The sequence below is a fragment of the Mixophyes fleayi genome, chromosome 4 (assembly GCF_038048845.1).
Source record: "Mixophyes fleayi isolate aMixFle1 chromosome 4, aMixFle1.hap1, whole genome shotgun sequence".
NCBI lineage: Eukaryota > Metazoa > Chordata > Amphibia > Anura > Limnodynastidae > Mixophyes > Mixophyes fleayi.
In genome coordinates, this window is record NC_134405.1 from 342,255,581 (window position 1) to 342,273,823 (window position 18,243).

An 18,243-nucleotide genomic window follows, 5' to 3' on the forward strand; every position below is an offset into this window, starting at 1 on the left:
GGACAGAGGGAGGGAGGGAGAGTATTTTGATATGAGTAATTTGATTTGGATTCTGGAGGACACAGGGAGCCAGTGTAGGGATTTGCAGAGTGGTGCAGCAGATGTGGAGCGATGAGAGAGGAAGATCAGTCTTGCAGCAGCATTTAGGATGGATTGAAGTGTGGATATATGGGTGTCAGAGACGCCAGATAGCAGGAGGTTGCAGTAGCCAAGACGGGAGATGATGAGAGAATGGATAAGAGTTTTGGTAGCATGTTGGGTAAGGAAAGAGCGTATTCCCTCGTAATGCACTGCAAAAGCTGAGTGAAAGGCTTGTGAAGGTCAATGTACAAATAAAGACCAGTCACAATCAGAGCTGAGGAGTTTAGCAAATAACTGGGACAGGCTGAAAAGATCACTTCCTGAGGATTATACACTGAACGGCCTAGAGGGGAATTCCTATATTATAAGGAAGGAAAATTGTGAACTGGCTTTTGATGAAAAGAAGTCTGTGTGCAAACTGTGTAACACTGTGCAGTGTGTGTTTATATCACACTTCAACTTGTTCACTGGGACATACACAAGCATAGGCCTAGGATACAAACACCTCCTAACACTCACAGCACAAGTCACATGTGAAACAAATTTTTCCACACTCAGATGTATCAATGACAGGTTGCAGATTACCCTCAGTGCTGAGCATTGGAAGCCTTTCTTCTAATGTCTGTTGAAAAAGACCACGACTGGATACAGATACAATCATCAGTAACATTGTATTACAAAGTCCTCTGTGACACAATGGTTATATCTGTAATAGTATCAAGAGACAAAGCTTCCTCATATCACCCTGATCACCCTGCACTGCCCGCAGCCAGCGTCATAAATGATAAAAGAAAACTTCTCTTACCAGATGTTTCATAAAACCTGTTTTACAGGTATTTAATTCTCACCTGAAATATCTTCATTCATGTAAACTGAAAACCAAACAACCCAACATACACCAGGCGGATGATGAACCAATCTAACATGAATTAGAGAATGTACCAGTTACTGTAGATTGGTTTTGACATTTACTCATCCGCTTAATTACTTTTAATTTATTCCACTTAAGCTTTTAGGTTATAAAGGATAACTTACAGAAAGTTTGGTTCAAATGTTGAGTTTCATATTAAAACATTGTATTTAGCATTTGTTGAATTGTTGATGCTTGACGGGTAGTTAATGTGTAATAAAAAAAATTCACATTGTCATTATGGGGTATTGTGTGTAGAATTTTGAGGGAAAAAATCAATTTATTCCATTTTGGAATAAGGCTGGTACATAACAAAATGTGGAAATATTGAAGTGCTGTGAATACTTTCTGGGTGCACTGCAGATGACGTATTTTAGGCTAAAAAAATAAATAATTTAGCACCTAATAGCCACACGTCACCATGTGACCTTGCACCCCCTTGTCTCTGTTGCAATCGTTGCCACGTCCCTGATTGCCGGAAGGCAAAGAAGTCATGTGTACTCCCTGGCCACACAGCTACCAGGTCGAATCTGAAGAGACGGGTCACATACAGCATGGACATTTTTCGAGTGGAAATGCTTCCCATTTAAATAAATCACAGCATTCCCACCCGATGGGACCAGGGCTACATGTGTCCCATCTACTGCCCCTATGACATGTGGAAAGCCGACTATGGTTGCACACTGCCGCTTTATGGGCACAAGGGACCTCTCATCAAGTGGCAGATGGATGAATTGCCTGAACCGCGACAGGAACACCCACAGAACAACCTTCAGCACACGACTGAAGGACTTCTGGGACATCCCTGCCGTGACTCCCACAGTGGTCTGGAATGACCCTGTTCTGAAAAAGTGCAATACCGCCAACAGTGTGGTACCGACCCGGCTGTGTTACCAACTATTCTCTGGATCTCCCTCTGGCACCGTATACCTGATACCTCCTGTGTACCGACCCGGCTGTGTTACCAACTATTCTCTGGATCTCCCTCTGGCACCGTATACCTGATATCACCTGTGTACCGACCCGGCTGTGTCTCTGGACCCATATCCTGCCACGCACCCAATGGCTCCGTGCATCTACCGGTTACTGCTCCAGACCTACAACACCTGGAATTAACGGTTAGTGCCTGTACTTGCACCGCTTTGTCATATTGCTTGTCTGCCTGCCATCACTTAGAACTTTCTCCCTTACGTCAGTAGGCTAATCTGGAGGCCGCAAATCTGGGGGCAGCAAAGTCCACACTACCTTGCGGTGGTTCTTGGTGAAGACCGGAAGGCCGTTAGACTCCACGCCCTAGGTAAGCCTGTGCTAATACTGACTAAGGCATCAACATCGTAACAGGTCAATGGCAGTGCTGCTGTCGGGATGTGGCGCATTGGCTCCAGGTCACTCTGCACAATGCGCAGGTGTCCTGGATGACACGAGGCGGGAGCCGATAACGACGGACCACCTCAGTATCAGACATCCCAAAGAGACTGGCACGTGGCCTGAAGACACGCTCCCCGGGCCGGCGACGATGGACTGGATGCTGGTTTTGGAGGGGTTAACGGCTATTGCCCTCGTGTGCTGCCACCTGTGCCTCCCCCATTTCTAAGACACTATATTTGAGAGAGAAGGATGTAGGGATTAAAAAAATACATTAATCCATGACTTTGAACTACAAGTGGATTTTTAAGTCTCATAATGTGTCTGTAAAATAAAAAATATATAACAGATATAACAAATAAAACAGGAAACACAATTCTGCATTGTGCCACCTGACTAGACCATAATATGAAACAAAGTATGTACATGTATGTATCAGAAAACCAAAACAGCAAAACAGTAATAATGTAGTTATGTTACTAGTAAACAGCCACATTTAAAAATGTATAAACCAAACAATCCTTGTTAATTGCTTGTAGTTCTCGTATAATTGTACAGGACAGAATGCAGACAATATCTGATGCATACGGAATGGCAGCATACAGCGCATGCTTTAATTGGACTTATTATTGCAGTGTTTAATTAGCAGAGTATGCAGGAGATTGGGGAGCATGCGTTACTGTGACCACTGAGCCGCTGTACTGTTGTGTATGTTGGCGGTTGTCCGTGGGGAAATAAACCAGACCCCGAGCAGGTGCGTACTATACGCTGAGAACCACGCTGTTACTTAGGTTCGCCCGACCCTGACTTGGACGTCGCTGCACAGGAACGCCCTCATTGTGAATTAACTACGGCACCACACCCCTTTACCTCCATGTTCACACCTCAAAACTGCAGCCCGTAGTAAGTGCCCGTTGCGTTTGCTGGCGCTGAGGATCTGCATTCGCTGGTGACCAATAGTCCCTGTCGTGAGCATGTGCAGAAGGGATTTGTGTTCAATACGCACAGAATACAGTGATCCATCCCTCAATGACTCAGTGTATATATATATATATATATATATATATATATATATATATATATAATATATATATACTGAGACTTGGGGGTAAATGTATGAAGCTCCGGGTTCTTCAACACCCGCGAGTTTGGCGTCTTCAGCGCTTAAATTTAAAGCGACGCTGCCTTGTAAAGGGAAGTTTCCCTTTACAAGGCAGCGCCGCTTTAAATTTAAGCGGACAGTACTGCAGAGGCTGCTGAGTATCACTCGCAATATTTTATTGATAAATTGTAGTGATAAGTGATTTTCTATCACTGCGTTAAGTGGCAACAGAAAATCTGCCTCATCACCGCACATTGATAAATAGACACTTATGTCTCTAGTAGCTTTATTGTTCTTTGTAGCTATTTCCAACATATTGTTTTTAAATAATAATAATAATAATAATAATTTAAAAAAAAAAACTGTCACCCTGTCTGCAGATACTAGTAATTCACCCAGATTCAATTTTAACCCATCCCATAAATATAAAACCTTCGTAATTAATATAAAACCCTTAATAATGAGTTAATTAATAATAGTCCGTTGAAAAGGTATGTAGTCAATGAGATACCGAGTTCTTAATGAACAAATGACGGACGACACTGGATTGCACTGTTAAGAACCCCTAGTCAAGTATGGGGAGGGGTCATAGTTAGCAAATAGCTAAGGGGAACAGTGGAATGAATACAGCCATTTCCCCATAGAGTCAGAGTCCAATCCAGCTGTCATTTTGTTGTAAAAAAATCTCCCTTTCTACATGTATGTTTGTATTCAAACCTTTGTATTCCCATCATTCATTGCTTTCCTATTTCTCATTCTTTACACAAACGCTAGTCTCTCTCTCTCTCTCTCTCTCTCTCCATCTCTCTCTCTCTACCTCTCTCTCTCTCTCTCCCTCTCTCTCTCTCTCTACCTCTCTCTCTCCCGCTCTCTCTCTCTCTCCACCTTTCTCTCTCTCTCTCTCTCTCTCTCTCTCTGCTCTGGTAGAGATAAAATCAGACACAGTCTCAACAATGGGGCTAAAACATATTTTTATGTTTTTACATAAGACAAATTCAGAGATACACACACTAGATTGACATGAGTTACAGAAACAGTCAGGGGTTTTGTTTTCATGTGTATAGAAACTGCTGATTTTAAGCAGAAAGGTTCTGTTGTGGAAATACGATTCATGTGTTATAGATTGCATATCTGTTTTGTTTTTTGTTTTGGCTCGTGCCCCCTGTACAAAAATGTGCCTTTATATGGATGCACAAAGGGTGGGCAGGACAGGAGGACAGAAGAATGCTAGAGGTGAGGCATACAGATATGCATCTCTGTATAGAACATTGGAGTAGGATTTTTACCACAAGATACGACATAATGTGAAACCCTAGAAAATGTAGAATTTTCATGTTTTATAATTTTCACTGTTAGACAGGCATGTACTGGATACTGTTATATTTGAAGAAAGTGTTATAGAAAGAGACCTCTTTGCCTTTCCCACTTAGTCAAGTAGCTGAATATGAGGTACTGAGAATGACATGTGAGTTGGCAGCGGGAAAATCGATTGATATACATTGGTCTTTAGCATTTTTCTAGTCTAGAGGGCGATGTTGAGGTGACTGAGAAATCGTTTTATAGCAATACCAGCACATGATTAGGACACTACATAGAGGACTTTATACAGGGACACAGTTACCAACGGAAGTAGCTGCTAGTAAGGTCCACACTTACACGCACAACCATACATGGCTGTCACACCAGGGAGAACATAGCTGTCAAATAGACAGCAGGGTTTTATGTGACAGCTAACAAATCTATGTTTTGTTTTGTTCTTTGTTGTATTGTTTTAGATTTAAAAAGGTGAACACACACACACATGCACGCATACACATATTGGTTAATATAGGAAGATTTGTGTTACCCGAGGGATAAACTGTCTGGAAGGTGAGGAGTCTGGTGGACTCTGGAGAGATGGACAAGGTAGACCAATAGAGCCATCCCATATCCCTCCTGCTGATGGGTTTTCCTCCAGGTAAAACAAATACACGTCATCCAATTACCACCATGCAGGATCCTCAAGTATACACAGGTGTACCAATGAAAAATGTCTGGGTAGAGGTGTATTGAAATGTGTCTAATGCATTACTGTATCATACTCAAAGCTTTTGTTATTCAATGTGATAGTCCTAGAGTTATAATAGATGATAGGGGTATTCATGTTATTGATAATAGATGTATAATGTATGAGTAGTGGTAACAAATCACATACTTTCAATTAGCCATAAACCAGTGTGAACATAAAGTAGTGGTACTCGGTAGAATGAATAGAATAGAATAAGAGTTGGAACTTGATTGAAGTGCCACTAGTCCTTTTCCGCTACCAAGAGATCACCCCTGGGCAGACTCCTAACCTGTCAGTTTTTGAAATGTTCTTGACCCCTCGTGAGATGAGATTGTAACTGGGAGGCTAGGTTAGACCTTGAGAGAAGGTAAATAGTGAGACAGCAACCGAGAACGTCCGAAACACTGTTTCCTGAAAGGTCACACTAACTGTCAGGATGTTGGATCGGGAGAGTAAGTTGTGGAGCAGAAATTTCTTAAGCTTAGGTTATTTGCCAGACAGGTACCAGGTGTAGGCTACCAGCCTCACGGCTTCAAGGGTAGCAGAGACACACTGGTGCCCATACCACCCACTGCAGAGGGGCCAACACTCAGAGAAGGGTCTAAGGGCACTCATGAGTCTGTACTGGAAGGCCTCGGATGCAGTTAGTAGCACCTGAGCCAAAGGCTAAGACTGTTGTCCAGCATGAAGTTGTAGTTTTTCCTCTTTTGTGTTCTCTCATTTCACTCTCTTCTCAGGACGGTTAATTCTTTTGATTATTAGCAGGTGACAGAGACTGGTTCAGGTAATGATAAGGAGGTATTAGGGAGGAAGAAGTTAGTGGCATAATCAGTCCGGCCAATTACTCTATTCAATTCAGGGGTAAAGGAAAATTTGGAAACCTTGGAGCTTGGAGAAAGTGCGAGGGGCTATTGTCTGAGTAGCATTACGTCCGTAAGTACGGCGACCCCATAGTTAAAAAAAAAAGAGATACACCCAGCAATGCCAGTCCAGTAATATCCGGACTCGAGCAGGCATCCTTGAGAATGATTATCATTCTTGGGAGGGTAAGGTTTTAGACCAAACAAAGTGCTGGGCGTGCTCACGCGTGCCTCAGTGATTATATCAAGTAGGATTAGTTCTCTTTCCACTAAATATTCTTGAGGTACCCGAACTATGGGTGGGAGGTCACTAGGGGAAAAAGTAGGACACCTAGGTCCCTTAGTCTGAAGTCTCCCAATGCTTTACAAGCCGATCACTGTTAAATCTGAGTATTGAGAGACTGGGAAGAACGAACAGACAATAGCCCGCCCACAAGTGTTGATGAAAAGAACTGGTGACATTATTAGATGTGTGTATATTAACGTAAGCTGAAGGAGATTGCATATGACATTATTGATAGACATAGGATGATGCTATTGATGAACATGAAGTGTTTAAATGTATTCTGAGCTTAAAGACATGCGTTGGACAGAAGAACCTGTTAAACTTGAAGAACTGTAGTAGAGAATTCTGTATAGCTGATACACGTTCTACTGTGCCTTGTACCTTTCCAAATAATGTATTAAGTGTTTTATTGCACCCTTGAAGGGCATACAAAAGGTTATCTCCAAGCTCCAGAAGTGTACGGTTTATAGTAAAAGAAGAAGTCGTTTAGAGGATTAAGACTCTCTCTTATGATAACTTGTTTAGATCTACAAACAGTGTGGACATACACCAAAGGGGATTTGTATTACATAACAATGAAACGTGGTACTGAGATCCTGCTTATAACATCTTTAAGGTGATAGTTTATTGTACTATCAAAGGGTGGACTGTTGAAGTCGTATAATTGGATGAACGAAAGTATATTGGTTTAATATTGGTTTGCCGTGCGTATTGCGAAGCGTACGCCACGTGTTACGTGACGTGGTGCGTTCGCACGGTAAAATACGCACGCACACACTCGCATTACAACAGTTAGTTATTTATATAATTTCATATTGGTTCTGTTACACTGTAATTCAGGAGCAGATAGTATTCGGTTTATTATTAGTCTATATATATGTATATATATATATATATATATATATATATATATATATGTTGATTATATGTACATTGTAGTGTTATTAAAGGTTTAGGTAATAGGAAAGGTGTCATGCCTGATATCATATTGAAGCCCTAATCATCAGCAGCTGTCCGGTGCAGTCGGCGAAGAGATCGCACATTGCATACTTTAGTTATTGATATTAGAGAGTAAAACCTTTGTATGATACTGGCTATGAAAAGGAGCAGACCCCCTGGAGAGAAGACCCCCACCTTTGGATTCCTTAGATTGAATCAACCTATTACCTGTCTGGCCTGGACCCACCCAACGTCTGGACCTATAGAAACAATCTACGTCATCTCTATTGTTCACAATGAAACACTGACTGTATATATATTAGTTGCATCTCACTGGGGCCTCAGTCAACTCTGACACAATATTCTATACAGAATATTGTCCATCGGGTCCGGTGGGTGCGCAGCGTGCGCAAGCGATTGCATTTGGTATGTACTTATCTTTTGGTATTGGCTGTGCTGTACTGTACTTTATCATGATATAATAATGTATTGAATTGTTGACTATTTACATCTGTTAAAAATAAATCACTTTGTGCTTTGGACACACATTCAATTGATTGGGCAATGCTTATTTTAAAACGATAGAATTACTTTAATAGCACTTATTTATTTATTTATTTATTACACTTGGTACCAAGCACTCTTTTGATTATGTGTCTTTGTTTTTGCCACATTTGGTAGGGGTTTGGGTATAGGATCTTATGGGCGACCCTCTTTCCCCAAGTCATCTGAGGCTCCCTCCTTTTGGAGGGAGCCTTTTATGTCGGTGATATAAAGGGGCCCTCCCTAGCTTCAGCAAAGGAGGGACTGAAGATCTCCCTTTTTTTCCCTCTCTGTGGCCTTTTGGCTTCTACAGGATGGGGAGGCACAGGGCCCTTTCCCTTTTGGGAAGGGTCCAAAGTCCCAATTCCCCAGCACAGTTTGCACTGCACCGGGTGATTCCGAGTCATGTACCTCGGAAATAAAAAAAAATAATAATAAAAAAAGAGTAGGGTGGTATTGGTTCACATTATGAGAGGGGGTCTCCATGCTCATTGCCCGCCCCCCCCCCTGCTCTAGTGGGAGCCTGCTTCTAGCTGTAGCGCTGGTTAATGATTGGGGAGAGGAACTTCTTTAAAGAAATGTATATCTATATATTTAATTAGACATTGCAACAATAAATGACAGTATGAAAGAAACAGTACTAGACTCTGGTTCAATGGGTTTATTGCGAGCTCCTGCAGATGTTATGGATCTCCTGTGCGAGTTCCTGAAGATGGTATGGATCTCCTGTGCGAGCCCCTGAAGATGGTATGGATCTGCTGTGCGAGCTCCTGCAGATGGTATGGATCTCCTGTGCGAGCTCCTGCGGATGGTATGGATCTCCTGTGCGAGCTCCTGAAGATGGTATGGATCTCCTGTGCGAGCTCCTGCAGATGGTATGGATCTCCTGTGCGAGCTCCTGCAGATGGTATGGATCTCCTGTGCGAGCTCCTGCAGATGGTATGGATCTCCTATGCTGGTGCAGATGTTTTAGAGGGAGGTGCAGAAAGTATAGGGTGCTGGGTCTTCTACCCGGTTGGTCTGACTCACAGGTCCAGTTCTTACCTTAGTCATCTGATACGGTGTAGATGTCCTGCTGCAAGGAAGCAGTGACCAACAGGAGAGGTCGTCACTCTCTGTAGAGATCCATACGTCCCAGCTGGAGCTGGAACGAATGGGTCTCTACAGAGAGCGACAACCTCTCCTGTTGGTCACTGCCTCCTTGCAGCAGGACATCTACACCGTATGGACTGGGGGACAAGGAGTAGACCAACCAGGTAGAGGAGCCTGCACCCTTTCTCCTGATGGGACAAGCTATTATATGGGAACTGGGCCCTCAACCTTGATAGCAAGGTAGGGCCTCAGGATTAACTCCATAGTCTCCATCATCCCTCTAGTGCAGCTCCTGCAGTTGGTGGTAACGGTCGCGTATGTCTGCAGGAGCACATAGAAGAGCAGGAGCAGAATGCCAGACAGGAGCAGCAGCTTGCAGGACCAGCGCATGAGATTCCATATGATGTTAAATAGCAATCTGAAAGAGAAACTATGTTATAGCGATGAACAGTTGCAATCATTTTGAAATAATAATAGGAGAATAATTTACCTCAGTCCTGCAATGCTGCTCCTTTTCTGCTCTTTACGTTTTACAGCACTTTTCATCTGCAGTTGCCGCTCCTAAAGGAAAATCAGTGGTGGGATTATGAGGAGTACGACACAAGATCAGCCACTGAAGTTAGGGAAGTCAGAGTTGGCCGGCCATGCTACGATATTGACCATTTGGTCCCATATTGCAGCAAGTTGCCCCAAAATGAACAGCACATTATTTGCTAATAATCCAATTGAAATCAACTAGTTAAATATCCTGCATGGTTAGGTGTTTCTGGTCATCACCCAACTGTACTAACAGACCCTAGTGTAAGCCAGAGGTAAACTGGCTGCTTGGCCAGAGTGCCTGGATCTTGGCCACAATTTTGTTGATGGTGGTCTTGCTGCAATGTACGCCCAGCTTAGAGAGCTTACAGCCTGTAGGGAAAAGAAAGAGAAGTCCTTCCTCATGGTAATGACTGTAACCACCAGGTATCATGCTAATCACTGCCATTGCTGGCCTCCTGCTCCACGTCAATGCACTATACTAGTGAGAGCTCTGGTGTGGTGCAGGAGACCTGGTGAGGTAGGGTCAGAGCACGTATGTTATTAGCACACAGAGCGTCTTAGCTATCTGTCCCTCTCCTGGGATGGGAACCTTTCTTTCTGATAGAAGATGTTTAGTAGTAACAAAAGATGACCTGTGACAGAGGTGGCAGGTACAAATGTCTTACTGCTGACAGTAAATATGATCTCACTTTATATAACATAGAGGAAGGGGCTGATGACATGGACTCACCAGTTCAGTCTTCACCATCTCTGCAGGATCTTCCGCAGCCTCCTCCACAGGTTTCATCCTGAAGGACCAGAAAATATTATTATTTAATCTTATGTCTTCTATTCACAAGAGTTACTGACACAGTCCATGGTCATAGTTCCTATCTGGAGGTTTCTCTTATACGATTTTTTTAATGTAGGATGAGCAACAATTTAACAGTATATAATAGATATTTCTGGAGTTTTTAGAAAATTACAGACAGAGCCTGAATGCAATTAATAGAACAGTATAGACAGATCCTGTCTGGAGTCACCAGTACAGGACTTAAAGACTTCCTGATATTTCTATTGCAGTATGGACAGCACTGATTATATACACAAATGTTCCTCTTTAGAACCGTATAGAATGTATGTGTACATGGAATAAACCATATAGATACTAACAGAGAAGGTGCTTCTGGCTGCGGCTGCCACTCCCGCAGGTTCCTGTTGATAATCTAGGGAAAGAGACACAGAGTGAAATAAATTATACACAACAAATCTTTAGGACAAGTTCCATGGGACTCGGATAAGCCGGCCACAGTCTGTCCCCGCAGGTTATTACCAGGTTACTATACACTTTACAGCAGAACAAGAGAAAATAATTTAATGGAAAAATTAACAAATTGGTCTTAATAAAAAAAAATATATTTTGATTTGGTCTAGAAATTTGTCTTGAAGAGTTCATTTAACAGCAACTTATATAGAACATGAAACAAGAACCCACTCTGATATTATGCAGGATTACACAACCATATAAATATCACTCAGGTCAGACATCCAGTATGATCTCTATATCTGATATATCAGATACTGGAACGTGGACCTATTGTGGGACAACCAATCCAGACTATGAAAAACGTTTCGCCATTGATTACACAAAAACTTTAAGCGACAAGTCCCTGTCTGTGCTGTGACGCCCCGTCCTCCTTTACGCTTTATAATTTTTGCTGGTTTTCAGCAACTTGTTGTCACTGATTAATCCTAGTTTCCCCATTGGCCAAACTAAACTAAACGTATCCCGTGTTTTAGGTGGGTAATCACTGTCACCACCAAGCTCCATCACCAGCCTACCAGGAGCCACTTACACTTCTCTGGGGGGTGTAGCTGCTGCAGCACCTCTTTGCTGGTTGCTAAAACCTTCTGACCGTTTACATTGGATTGGTACTGCCGGGTAGCTGAACGCAGGTAGACAGGAGAGGGAATAAATGGTAAGTTGTTGGTCCCAGGACACAGCTGGATCTTATAGATGGAGCAGAATATCTCTCACCCAGACTGACATTATTTTGTCCCTGATGTCTAGCACCATCTACACTGGGCCCCCCAGATCTCTACTGGACCACTGGGTGAGTGGAATCCATAAGTGTTATACACAGAGGTGGATGTGGGGGTGTTTATGGGGGTATCGCCATATCGCCACTTCTTCTACTGTTTATACATAAATACATTACACATTTACATGTCTGTACACTTTACACTGGGCACACATGTAATAAACACAATAAAATATTTCCGGCAGCAAAGCACCTGCTCCTCCATCCCGCTCGGCTATCAGTTACTACATACATGAGTCCATGTTATTTACTGGTCACACAGCTGTGTCATGTTCTCTCTGCACCTATGAACTGAGTGCCGTGTAAAATGTACCCTCAGCTCTGAAGTGACGGCACCACGGGTAATGTAAGCAAAGCCACCACCTGAGCGCCACCTCTTTATAGTAACTGTTATACTGTACCTCCTGCTCTGTGGCCAGCAGCCGCAGCCTGGTGAGCCTACTCTTCAGGAGATCATTCTCCCGCATATAGCTGCTGAGCTGCAATATAGAGAGAATTACATTTAGATCTGAGTATATGAATACGTAGCGCACACCATATTGTATATTTGTGTAACACATTGTGTAGTGCCCTCTCCTCGCACAAAGGGGCTTATTTGCAAGGTACGGTTATGTTGCTGCACCGCTGTGTCCAAGTTTCTAGGAGGCTTTCATTTGTACCATAAATCAGACTATAAATGAACAGAATAAGTGCGGATCGTTCTCTGTCACTGTATAACATTATTTGGCAAACAGAAGACTACGTAGGGGATTTTTTGGACGGAGTAAACGTAAGACCACCTGGATGTCCTCTATTTTATTAAACAAATGACAGAATTTGACCAATTTTACTGTAACACTGTTTTACTGTAGAATTTTACTGTACAACTATTATTATATCTGGAGTTCTGTAGCATATTCTGATGTGATATTATATAAATATCTACTTATAAATCACTGCAGCCATTTATTCCAGAAATTATGACTTTTTTATGCTAGTAAGGCCCAATGTGGGCATTAGATGGAGGAGACAGATTCAGTGCACTGTCTTGTAGGATAACGAGAACGATGGGCCCTGATACAATAGCAGTTAGGACACTGGGGCAATAATCCAGAGGACAGAGCTTCTCCATGCAAACTACTGTGGAAGACCTTGAAAAGAGATAAATAAAGCTCTGGGTTGAGAGCATAGTTAGTTGTCTACTCTCCCGAAATTTCCGGGAGGCTCCAGAATTTCGTGGAGTCCTCCCAAGCTCTCGGAAGAGTAGGCAAACCTCCCGGACCCTGTAAAATGTTGAAATTCACGGCATTGAATAGCGGGGGCAGGGCTTAATCGTGTCATTAAGTCCCACTATTCAATGCCTTGAATTTCTGTATTTTATAGTAGGGGCGGGGATATAGTGACGTAACGATGTCGCAACGCCTCCTCCTACCCTCAGTCACATGACCTGTACTCTGGATCTCCTGGATTACAGATTTAAAAAGTAGGCAAGTATGGTTGAGAGTGTTTATGTTCTATGAAATTGGGAGATATTACTACTTGATGTGTTTATATGAATACACCCGGGGTGATTGCTGGGTATATAATACACCCGGGGTGATTGCTGGGTATATAATACACCCGGGGTGATTGCTGGGTATATAATACACCCGGGGTGATTACTGGGTATATAATACACCCAGGGTGATTGCTGGGTATATAATACACCCAGGGTGATTACTGGGTATATAATACACCCAGGGTGATTACTGGGTATATAATACACCCGGGGTGATTGCTGGGTATATAATACCCCCGGGGTGATTGCTGGGTATATAATACACCCGGGGTGATTGCTGGGTATATAATACCCCCGGGGTGATTGCATGGTATATAATACACCCGGGGTGATTGCTGGGTATATAATACACCCGGGGTGATTACTGGGTATATAATACACCGGGGTGATTGCTGGGTATATAATACCCCCGGGGTGATTGCTGGGTATATAATACACCCGGGGTGATTGCTGGGTATATAATACCCCCGGGGTGATTGCATGGTATATAATACACCCGGGGTGATTGCTGGGTATATAATACACCCGGGGTGATTACTGGGTATATAATACACCGGGGTGATTGCTGGGTATATAATACACCCGGGGTGATTGCTGGGTATATAATACACCCGGGGTGATTACTGGGTATATAATACACCCGGGGTGATTGCTGGGTATATAATACACCCGGGGTGATTGCTGGGTATATAATACACCCGGGGTGATTGCTGGGTATATAATACACCCAGGGTGATTACTGGGTATATAATACACCCGGGGTGATTGCTGTATATACTACAGTAATAAAGTGTGTGGACAAAGCTTCAGTTTTGGTCTTATGGGACACTTGCGAGGAGAGAGTGCACCACGGCTGTGACTATCATCACATTGGAATATTAAGTGATATAATGATGGACTGACCAGGCTTGATAGCAGCTCCTCTCTTCCTTCAAGGATGTCGCATTTTCTTTCCTGTCCAGGGAATAATGCAGATATAAGGTCAGTTTTAGAGTGTGAGAGAGAAATAAGAGAGAAAGAGAGACAGAGAGAGAGAGTGACAGAGGGCGAGAGAGAGAGAGAGAGAGAGAGAGAGAGAGTGACAGAGGGTGAGAGAGAGACAGAGGGTGAGAGACACAGAGACAGAGATGGAGAAAGAGAGAGAGTGACAGAGAGTGAGAGAGAGACAGATAAATGTATGTCACACTTTCCGTACTTTTATTTTTCAGTACAGACAGTGGGCATCACATTATTAATCCCGTCTATAATGTGAAAAATTGAAACTGAATCTGTACCGTGAGTCAGTTTCCAGCCGTTCGCATGGTGAGGGATATTAACCTTTTAGTGTCCCACTTCCACGCGGATGTCGGAGCAGGAACTGATGTGAATGTATATAGTCTCCGTAAGAGTAATGTGTATATGTTGCCGCTATATATATATATATATATATATATATATATATATATATATGTATATATATAAATATATAAAGCGCTCCTGAAAGCTGGAGGCTACACATGAAGATATAGCGTGGGATCATGCACAATGACATGTCACACACATGGTTCATAGTATCACAATGGCCATATTCCAATCATACCTCCCAGATGTCCTGATTTAGGTGGGACAGTCACGAATTGACGCCACTGTGCCGCCATTCCACCAGTCGGCACGTTTGTCCCCAGACAAGTTGGGGGGTTTGTTAGAGAAGGGGAATTGGAGACAGCCTAATGCTTCAGAAGCGCTTAGCACGGCCCCAGAGACCGTCACACGCCCCTCAGCCTGGCATGACCACACCGTGTCGTGATTACCTCTGTACGTGTATGTTTGTATGTAGAAAAATGGTTATAGATAGTTGTCATACCAACTGCTGCTTGATCCACAGTTCTTCTGCCTCCACTTGCTTGCTCTCCCTCAGTTGTTTCCACAAGGTCTCAAGCTCATCATTATTCGACCTGGATAGACAAGTAGAGAATACATTCTTATTTACCTGCTTATTTAATGTACACTAGTGCCAGACAAACAGCCAGGCATACTCCGATCTGTGAGCAACAGGAAAAGGGATCCGTGGCTACAAATAACTATCAGTTACAGGTTGTGAGTGTGACAACTACGGGGGGAGGGCCCTTGACAACACCACTAGAACTTTGAAAAAAAATCCCACCCCGACCATAATAAGGGATTTCCTGTTTCAGCCGTTACAGGCATCACAGGACGCACCAGATTGGGTGAGTGCAGGTACGTTTCATTTTTTTCTTTTATTATAATATAATTTTAGCTTTTTGTGGCGTTATCACTTTAATGTCTGCTGATAATACAAATATTTCCCCTTTGCGATAAGATGATAGCAGGGTTCAGAAACAGCACGTAATAGAAATCATCTCTGTAAAGAGCAAATGATGGAATATTTACATTTAATTATTCACATTCAATGCAGTTTAAAATGTGCAACATAAAATAAAACAAATATTTAAACTTACATACAGGAAAGGAGAATCTACACTGGGCAGTGGGCTATATATTATTATCAGGGAGAGGACAGGTCACTGCCAACCACAACTTCCACAAAATCATCTAATTAAATACTCTGTGCTGCTGGGGCACCTGCTCCTTCTACTATATAACTCTCAGTCTGTGGCTTCCTGCTGCCTCCATTCCCATCCACACATCATGTCACTGCCCCTGTCACATGCAGTCCTGACCTCACTGACACATCACTCATCTCCTGATATACTCTGTGCTGTGCTCTAAACATTAACAGGTTCTCTCATACTTATCACATGCACCTTCACAATTAGACCTCACCTCATAACTCCTGTAAACAGCTTTCAATAGAGAGACTTATGAAAAACACAACTGTGTGTTTGACTTCTTCGCTCTCTCTGAGCTGCCTCTCTGCACTGTCCCTGGGCAGTGTGGTCACTCACTATGATGTCAAGTGCGTGATGTCACAGTGCGTGATGTCACCAGATCCTGTTGAAAGAGGCAGACCTGATAAAATAGGGACACTGCTGTGGCAAATTATAATGGGGGTGTTTAGGAGCTGCCCATCCAAGCTCAGTTGTGTAAGAATGACCTTGGAGTGTGGAGCTCAGCCCATGTTCCAATGAACATGGGGATATGTTCTTAATGTGGGCAGCACAGTGGCTTAGTGGTTAGCACTTCTGCCTCACAGTTCTGGGGCCCAATGGGGCAGGGACTGATGTGAGTGAGTTCTCTGTACATTGCTGTGGAATCAGTGGCGCTATATAAATAAATGGTGATGATGATGAATGTTCAGTGTTGAATATATGGAATATATATCATAGGTGAAGGGGTTGCTGTATTTCCTGATGACAATTAAGGTCCAGGAAGGGCCCACAGTACATATTATGGAATTCAGAGTGAGACACATGGAGTGGGGTGACGTTATCTCCACCCAGAGTCCACAGGGTTTAATCCACCACATTAGAGAACTCTATATGGGCCCATTTCCAAAGGGGAAGGACAACTATGGCCTTACCCATATGCCCCGGCAGTCCCTGGTTATGTAGGACAGTCCCCACCAGAGTCATGGCTGCGTAGATAGGGGGCGTAGTTAGTTTTATCACGAGGAAAGCAGAAGGAATGATTATCAATAATTGGGGAGCGGGGATGTCTGACAATAAACATTGTTTACAAACTGCAGACTATGTGGGGTGTAATACATTTCCATTTGTCCCCCTTCACATAAGAACACTCCTACAGTGCTCCATTTATTCTGGGTTTTGGAACTGCCCCTATAAAAGCACTGTTTTCAGGTATACAGATTCACCTGTGTAAGGTGGAGAGAGAAACATCCAAACTTGTAACACATAACTAACCCCCCCCCCTCCCCCTATTCATTAATTTCCACTACTTTTACATCCTTCACCTAATATACTGCACGATGGCTCAGTGGTTAGCACTTCTGCCTCACAGGTAGTGGTCATGAGTTCAATTCCCGACCATGACCTTATCTGTGAGGAGTTTGTATGTTCTCCCCGTGTTTGCGTGGGTTTCCTCCAGGTGCTCTGGTTTCCTCCCACACTCCAAAAACATACTGGTAGGTTAATGGGCTGCTAACAAGTTATTGACCCTAGTCTGCCTGTGTGTTACGGATTTAGACTGTAAGCTCCAATGGGGCAGGGACTGATGTGAGTGAGTTCTCTGTACAGCGCTGCGGAATTAGTGGCGCTATATAAATAAATGGTGATGATGATGATATACTGCTCTGTTTAGACTTCTATATAATGTCAGACATTGCTGCTTTTTCTACCTCGCTTCTGGCAGACCCGGGGGCAGCTTGATGCTGGATTTCATTCCCTCTAGCAGAGGCAGCTTACTGGGGAAAACAGATGCTTATTAATGATAATAATCATGAAAACGTGTTCTCACCATTAATGTAAATCTGCTGAACATGGACTTCTGAGTCCTTCTCGATGGTCATACCTGGAAACCGGAGCACCCAGAGGGTAGAACATACAAACTTCACACAGATAAGGCCCTGGATGGGAATTGAACTCATGAGCCCAGCGCTGATCATCATCATCAACATTTATTTATATAGCGCCAGCAAATTCCGTAGCGCTTTACAATTGGGAACTAACATTAAAAAGACATTACTGGGTAATACATACAGAGAGGTAAGAGAACCCTGCTCGAAAGCTTACAATCTATAGGACAATGGGAGTTAGAAACACAAGGGCATGTGCTACATCATATTGCACAATGGACCAGCCAGACTGCAAAGGTAAAAGTACTGAGTGGGCTGTGTGTGTTGCAATGTTGGTCAGAAGGTTGTTGTCTTGTGTTAGCAGTGTAGAGGATGGTAATAGGGTAATCTAGGTATATATAAGATGATGGTTGAGGAATATCATAACC

At 43.1% G+C, this 18,243-nt stretch overlaps 1 protein-coding gene across 1 annotated transcript; it reads right to left on the reverse strand.

Moving 5' to 3' along the window:
• Positions 1-8,961: 8,961 nt before the first annotated feature.
• On the reverse strand, positions 8,962-17,809 carry LOC142150900 (uncharacterized). Its single transcript, XM_075206075.1, has 8 exons — positions 17,748-17,809; positions 15,227-15,317; positions 14,287-14,337; positions 12,248-12,325; positions 10,918-10,970; positions 10,496-10,553; positions 9,716-9,786; positions 8,962-9,643 (listed from the first exon to the last, which is right to left on the reverse strand). The coding sequence occupies exons 1-8, from the start codon at positions 17,807-17,809 to the stop codon at positions 9,430-9,432; spliced, it is 678 nt and encodes a 225-aa protein (XP_075062176.1). The 3' UTR covers positions 8,962-9,429.
• Positions 17,810-18,243: the final 434 nt, after the last annotated feature.

Coding starts and splice junctions, on each gene's coding strand:
- LOC142150900 (XM_075206075.1), bottom strand. CDS start 17,809: ATGACCATCGAGAAGGACTCAGAAGTCCATGTTCAGCAGATTTACATT. Junction 14,338..15,226: donor TGTGGATCAAGCAGCAGTTG/GTATGACAACTA, acceptor TTCCCTGGACAG/GAAAGAAAATGCGACATCCT. Junction 9,644..9,715: donor AGCAGCATTGCAGGACTGAG/GTAAATTATTCT, acceptor TTTCTCTTTCAG/ATTGCTATTTAACATCATAT.